Source organism: Triticum aestivum, chromosome 4D (assembly GCF_018294505.1).
Source record: "Triticum aestivum cultivar Chinese Spring chromosome 4D, IWGSC CS RefSeq v2.1, whole genome shotgun sequence".
Classification (NCBI taxonomy): Eukaryota; Viridiplantae; Streptophyta; class Magnoliopsida; order Poales; family Poaceae; genus Triticum; species Triticum aestivum.
Genome location: NC_057805.1, coordinates 8,105,455 through 8,113,230, shown reverse-complemented (window position 1 = coordinate 8,113,230; position 7,776 = coordinate 8,105,455). Strand labels below are relative to the sequence as shown.

The following is a 7,776-nucleotide window of genomic DNA, read 5'->3' as shown; positions in this document are numbered from 1 at the left end:
CTTTGGAATACAAAGCGGGGGGAAACCCTTTTTTTGTACATGGCCTTAGTCCGTATATCCGACTGGCGTGGGCGGACGGACGTACGGAGACGCGGCCCACTTGCATCCCTAGTTTGATGAAACAAGTCATACCATCACAGTGCAGCTGGAGATGGAGCCAAAGCAACTTAGGGCAAGTTCTTTTGGTGGCTTCTAGAATAAGCTGCAAAAAGCTGCCCCCTACCCAGCTTATTCTAGAAGCTCAACCAAATTTATTTTTTTAGAAGCATAGTAGTTAAGACTTGACTAGTAGGCTTCTAAAAAAAAATTTAGTTGGGCTTCTAGAATAAGCTGAGTAGGGGGCAGCTTATTCTGGAAGCCCAAAAAAGCTAGCAAAAGAACTGGCCCTTGTGAGCTTGTCTGCTTGCGGAAAACCACGGTACACTATGCGCTACAGGTCTATTCAGAAAAAGGGTTGCTCTGCTCCCCTAGCAAAGTGGCAAGCATGGGGTCGGCGTTAATTAAACAGCGTACTGGCGCTAACAGTATTGGACATATTACGGACAAGGCCACGTGGGTAGGGGGCCATGCAAATGCGGCCCAACCGGCCGAGCGCACCAAATGCACTTCCTGTGCGGCCTGGTTGTAGCAATAGTGTTCTTTCTGTCACGAGAACTGATACTACCCCAAAAAATAAATGATACAAGTTGTTTTGGAAGGACCCGGCAAAGTGAAACAATTTACAGGAAGGTCATGTCATGTAATGACGCATGACGGTGGAGCGAGGAAACCCGGCGCCATTGCTGGATGGCCAGGATCATGTCCCTGGCCCGAGGAACTTTTTTTTGGGAGATGCAGTCGTTTCTTGCGTTCCAGAGCTCCCAAACAACCATAATTAACATGGATTTGACAGCTTTTCGCCTTGTAGGCATGGTGTGTCTGATGAGGATACCGACGTGTCGGCGCCACATGCTCGGATCGGCAGCCCGTCCGTTTGGAACCGCCTGATCAACATACCGGCAGGTCGCCACTGCTGGCGCATTAGCACCACCAGCTCAATAGTGCGACACAGCTGCACCGGCTGCTTAGCAGTTCGACGCATCCGCTCCTCCAGCTCAGCGGGCCATCACAGCAGCATCGCAAACTCAGCAGTCTGAAACAGCTGCAGTGCCTGCTCAGAACATCACATCATAAGAAAATCAAGTCAAAAGATGGAAGAGGCCGCGGTCAAACTTGTCGTGAAGAAGAGACCCTTAGACAAAAGAAAGATGAGAACCATAACACCCAACAGTTGCTTGAAGAAGCGGAAAAACAAGTGTATGATTGTCACAACCCATCCCACGAACAATTCAACGAGTTATTTCCTCCACAAGCCAAATATGAAGCACACGAGTACAAGCATGGCCAGGCATTTCTAACGAATACCTGCAGCAGGGAAGTTCCAAATACAGGGCATTAGAGCATCTACATCTCTCATACGCCCGCGGACGCGCCCGGTTAGTGACCGGACGTGAGAGAGAGAAAAACGTGACCCAACCGGACCCCTCATATCATCTCTACACGTCTGGGCAGTCCGTGAACCCTCATATCCATCTCAAATATTAGGGAGGATATGAGGGCTCGCGGACGCGCTCGGGCAGTCCGCCACGTAGGATGCGGCCCCATCCCGGACCACCTTTTCTTTTTCTTTATTCATTCTTTTCTTACTTTATTCATCTCCATCAATCACATGCAAGTGACATGCCATATGAAGAAGAAAATAAGGAGTGTGGCTGCACGGACAGACAAATAGGGGCTCAAAACGAACACGCCTGATCATTAATCGGGCCCGTCCGCGGGCGTTTAAGGAGTTTGAGATGTTTCATCTCTTCTTCAACTTCGACATGCTTCATGTGATTCTTATTCAATTCTTCATATTGTAAATACTTCACAATCTTGATCAACTTCTACGTACAAGGTTGTAAACTAAGAAAACTAATGTATTATTTTTCTTTCAGGGGATTGATTGCACACAGAACAAAGAGGGAGCATATGCCTTTCATAGATCATATGCTAGAAAACGCCGTCATTATAAAAGACAATTGGAAATCGGGCCCTCAACAGCGTCTCCACCTCTTGCTTGACTTACACGTGACATGATTCTTCCTATTTACATATCTTGAAAAGTAATTTATAATCATGTATACATCGATTCTTTTAAAATTTGATGTACTTTGTAAGTTCATGTTTTTTCTTAATCAATAGCAAATATTCGATCTTGAATGTCATTGTTCCAAACTGCGACATAGTCTACTACCTGGATTATTTCCGAATAATAGAAAATCGTTAGGATCTGACGTTTACTCAGCAATTCTAGGATAGGTATTGAATTCTTCGATGGTAAAACTTGTATTCATAATAGGTTCCTGAATTGAATTGGGAGAATCCATCTACATTTACAGTGCATTTTCCTTGTACATACGTCGTGGAGGGAGCCGTGGCGACAGGGAAAAAACCCTGGTGCACGAGACCGTTTTCTCGATAGGATAGCGAAATCCGTTCTTTTCATAAGTTTTATCCTAACGTTCGTAAATACATTCTCTTATGTTAGTCACATGTTAAAGTTTGTAAATAAACACATTTCTTGTTGTATTTGTCTCCTAAGAAAAAATAAGCAGATTATACTAATTAAGTTGTTCCTAACAGGGCAAATATATGACTAATTCTATACATAAAATGTCCGTGTTCTCAACAGTAAAAAGGGACCAACCTTCGTGGATTCTTTGTTTGCAAACACATGAATTCTTTATGGTGATCTTTTGCATATACTATAGATGCTGACTACATACCAGGAATAAGTGTGTGTCTTAATTAGTATCTTCTAATCTACGCGTACGACACATTTTGTTCTAAAAATCTTGCAGATCTTCAAAGAGTGGAGCGCTGACCCGCTGACCGCAGTTCAATTGCTAGTTGCTAGGAGATTTCTCAGCACATCTTCTCAAAATACTTTATCAATCCCACCATAGATGATCTAGATTATGCGTTCACCTGTTAGTGTTCGGTGCTAAACATATATGCATGGATGCATTGTTTTCCATGTGATGAGAGGTCTACGTCTTTCGTACACTCTGATTCTGTGAATGTTGTATTTTGAAGAGAACTGCATATGTGTACACATGTGGAATTTAGCTAATAACTAGCTAGCATGCAGTATCTGCAATGTACTATTGGCCAATGATTGTGATGACTGTGCTTGTTGTGGACGATATTTGTTCGAATGCATATTCTGGCGAATATGCTTTTTGCGGGGCAATTGAAATGTGATTATCTTTTACCCCGCCTGGTCATATACAATGCACATGGTTCAAGAAATTGAGCATTTGCAAGGCAAACAAATACAACACACGTTTCTGAGAATGAAACCCGAGTGCAATTTACATTAAAAAACACAAGATGAGAATACAACCATGGGTGATACACTATAAATTGCACATGTGAAAGAACAATACGTGTGTGGTGAGGGTGTTAAATCATGTGCGGTAGCACCTCATCCCACACGTGAGCGAAAGCCACCGTGTCGACAGACGTTACAGACCGAAGACTCGTGTGCGATGCTCTAGACATCACAGATAGTTTCGTTGGGACAACCGTGTGCCATAAGTACCATTTCGTAAACGTTTTACGCAGAACTCCGTCTGGGTTCCATGAGGAATAACATGCCGTTAACTATCAATCACACACGTATGTCGCAACTATGGTGTGTGAGATAGGTTCTTGTATCGCACACGGTTGGTTTTGCCAAAACGTCTGCATCCTCGAGCCCTATCGCAGACGAGTAATCTGGGTTATTTGCGATGGAACCCCCACCCCCACCCCCGTCGCATAGCTTAGCAAGTCGACGGTTCGAAACTATGTTAGCGAAAGAGGGTTTAAATCATTTTCTTAGCCCCCGTCTTCACCGAAATGATACTATTTCCATGATTTGCGATTTGCGTCCAATGAGTCTTTTTTATTTGGGAATCGTCCACTTGCTTATCTTTGAGGACGCTCCATGGTCTTATTAGGCTCCAACTACCAAATACTACATATAGGAGTTGTTGCATAAAAGGAAGTACCATTACCACCAGTGATCTTTAAAAGTGATAAACTAAACTCGTCACGTTAGGAGATCTTGCCACAGAAACATGCCAATATGTATGGTTTAGCTACACATTCTCGCCGGAAACATGCATGCCCATATGTACTCCCTCTCACCACTTCCAAATATAATTATACAATATAATATGTTCCGTACTATACATATGAAGTCATGTCATGTATGTTTCTTGTTTCATTTTCCTTCGGCAGAAGTGCAGCTGCTATGCTGTTCCACTACGGAGTTGAGTCTTCCTACGATGTCCTCTGCTGTAACGATGAAGCTCTCATCCACCTGAAGACAAAATCAAGCTAGCTATTGATCCGAAATCCATGCATTATATGGGGCACTATGTTTTCCTACTTGTTTTAATGAATATTATACGTGTGAACGAACATGATTAGGTTTTTTCCAGTGGAACATGCATGATTAGCTAGATTTTTATTCAATAAATAATGATCTATATGTAGGCTTTATGATAGTACGTTTGTGCTATTTTCTATAGATGTTGACCATGTCTTGCAAATTAAGAAGCTTCCTCACAATGCAGGATATAATAATGTATTTGTACGGAACATTAGTTAAGGCCATCATAGTGCAGCTATGACGATATCATATAAGATTTTTATTTTGTTTGACGATTCCAACTGGTACAACAATGGGTATAGGTTTTCATGGACAGCAAAACTTTCTAGCATTGAAATCACATTGTCTCGAGGACACGAATATCTTTCTGGTCCAAGATGTTAATCGCTTTGGTTTAGCTAAATCTAAGTCGTTTGAGATTGTCTTATATATAAGTCAATGCTAGTTCTAGGCCGTCTGGTGTCTACATGTTGAGATTCATGTAGGAGCGTGTGTAGGAATTTTGTGCCCTGCGACTGTATATTCAAATTAATTATAATTACTAATATTCTTCAGAATACCACATTATGAAACTAATATATGTTTAGTAGATGGTAATACAGTCTAGGCACATTGATAAATGGAAGGAGCTAGATCATATGGTTAAACATGAAAATTCTTAACCCAAACCACAGACAGACGTTCTCTTGCTCCTTCCATAAGCAAGTCCCATGTTAGGGTTTCCTTGCCTCCTACAGGTGCCACCGCCGATTTGCCTCGTCTGTCGTGGCCTTAGTGCCATGGAGACGCGGTGGATCATAGCCCATGCTGTTGGGAGGGATCCTGCTCTATTTTAGGTGTTTTTTAGTTTGTTTAGGGTTTGTGTCCTACTCAGGAAGACAATGCAGCGGCCCTAAAGATGGAATAAGCTTCTCCCCGCCTAGCCCCCATCTCGGCGGTGCGTCTAGCATAGTCGAAGGGCGTGTGCAGGTGTATCTGCGGTGGATCTATGTTGGTGTTTGTCTTCGGCGGATCTGCTTGGATCCAGTCTTCCTTCGTCCACGCTAACGGTTCTACAGGTTGGATTCTTCCGATCTACGCATCTCTTCATCGGCGATTGTTGTTGTTCTGGTGTGTTGGTCCTTTGGAGCCTTGGCATGACGACTTTCAGACTATCTAGTACAACAAGGTTTACCCGGCTCCGGTGAGGAAGGGACGATGATGACGGCGCGTCTTCGGTTTACTTCAGTGTTTGTAGTCGTCGCTATGTGGTCTATGTCCATGGATGTAATTTATATTGCCTCTTGTGTTCTTTGTACTGTCATGATATTTGATGAATAGATTGAAAGTTTTTTCATAAAAAAACATGAAAATTCTTACTCGACTTTTATTAATATGTAGTAGCATTTGTCGTGCAGAGATATTTGCTAGTATCATTTACCTTACTCTCCCACAAAATAAAATAAAAACATTTACCTTGCTGTTTCTTTTACGAAAGGAGGATTACCCCCGCCTCTACATCATTTCTTACTGTGAATCACAAAAATCAATATTGGACCGAATTGTGGAATGAAGGAAGGAAAACTTGCCTTGGCCGTGATGGTTATGATGACAGTGCAGGCCGTGAACGGCATGACATTGGCGTGGGTGACGGTGAGGTGGAGCCCCTCCTCCACCTCCGACAGCACCCTCACCACCACCCCCTTGACGTCGTGGCAGAGGATCCTCACCATGATGCCGGTCTCCGAGAACCGCACCTCGATCTCCGGCAGAGGTTTCTCCGCTGCCGGCGCCCCCGACGACGCGGACGAGGGTGAGCCGTTTTCGTCTGCAACGGCGGCGTAGCACGGCTTCTTGACGAGTACCACGGTCTCGTTGCTCCTGCTGCTGCGTCCGGCGGCTGCCTCCAGGGCCTTGATCTTCTCCTGCAGCTCCTTGACGTGCCTCGTCGTGTCGGAAAGGATCGTCGCCTTGTCCATCTGAATCAATCATATATGTGGATCTAAACTGAGATGATTTGTTTTCATGGGGAAGAAGAACTAACATAAGTGCAGGTGTTCGGAGTGGAGCGCGCACCTTCTTGAGGCCGGGGATGACGGTGGAGAGCTCGATGAAGCGCTGGTTAATCTTCTCCCGGCGCTTCCGCTCCGCCATGATATGGTCCTGCGCGTACGGCGGCACCGACGACACGGGCCCGGTGCCAGTGGGGCTCCTTGCGGCGGCCCTCCTCGTGGGCTGCGACCCGTACACCGTCTCCGAGACGACAGGCCCGGCGCTGCCGCTGTCCAGTGTGCCGTCACTGGCCGGCAGCGCGGAAGCGGCGCAGAAATTCCAGCTTGTGACCGGAAGGTTGGTGCCTCCACCGTTCCTGGAAAGTCTTGGAGCGCACCTGGCCGAGTTCAGGGACGGGGGCCAGACGGCGTGCTCCATGGCCGCCGGGGATGAGAAATTGCCAGAACCTCCGCTACCGTCTGTAGTTTCGCCGGAGCTCCCGCTGTTTGCCGGGTTGGCTCCCGTAATCAGCTCTTCCAAGACAAGGCGCTGTTCACGGAGCGCCTGAAGCGAGGGGAAGGCTGCGTCGCCGGAGTCGCCGTTGACGACCACCACTGGGTCTGGGTGCTCCTGCTCCAGCGTGTCCATGGCCCATTCCATGAACAGGGCCGAGTCGTCCATGTTGTCTGGATGACTGGATGGATGCAAATAATGGGGAGGAACCTTCTAATTAGGAAAGAAAAAGCACAGTTTAACCTAGATAGATAGATGAAAAGTTTACGAGAACCTTCTAAACCAAAACTGAATGTAATACAGAAGAAGAAAGAGATCCATGCATGTACGTTACTAAAAGAGGAGTCTTATCCAAACTCAGTACACTACTTAAGACCTAATTACCTCAAATCTTTCCTAAGCTTGCAGAAGATGCTATGATTAGCAAGTCCCCTCGAAATTATTTCGTGTGCATGCAGCGCTAGATATAGGGCAGTGACAGTCGCTCCAATGCTAGAGGCCTCTGAATGGCCCCTCCCATTGGAAAGGCCAATAATGCATGGGAGAAAACAATCCTTTCAACCAAATCTGGTTATGTCGCCTAAATCAGGTGAAAATGATATTTTGCACCCCCTACAATACGCTAGGTATACTAAAATACAAGAGCTGATGTCCACGCATGATGTGTTGATTTGACCTAGCGCATTTATCTCCGGGGCAATACTTTTCGTGCTAATTCCGCCCTGCGCATTATCACAATCTCATGCCGGGCGCGCGCACACACACACACAACATCTTTCACTTCAGAATGACACTTCGATACAAGGAGCAGACAAGGAAGTAGGAAAGAT

At 45.4% G+C, this 7,776-nt stretch overlaps 1 protein-coding gene across 1 annotated transcript; it reads right to left on the bottom strand.

Annotated features, from left to right (window-relative positions):
* Positions 1 to 4,202: 4,202 nt before the first annotated feature.
* LOC123099358 (transcription factor bHLH25) lies at positions 4,203 to 7,356 on the bottom strand. The gene is made up of 3 exons (XM_044521528.1): positions 7,331 to 7,356; positions 6,518 to 7,127; positions 4,203 to 6,420 (listed from the first exon to the last, which is right to left on the bottom strand). Exons 2-3 carry the CDS (start codon positions 7,112 to 7,114, stop codon positions 5,962 to 5,964), a joined length of 1,056 nt encoding a protein of 351 aa, XP_044377463.1. The 5' UTR covers positions 7,115 to 7,127; positions 7,331 to 7,356; the 3' UTR covers positions 4,203 to 5,961.
* Between the last annotated feature and the right edge of the window lie 420 nt (positions 7,357 to 7,776).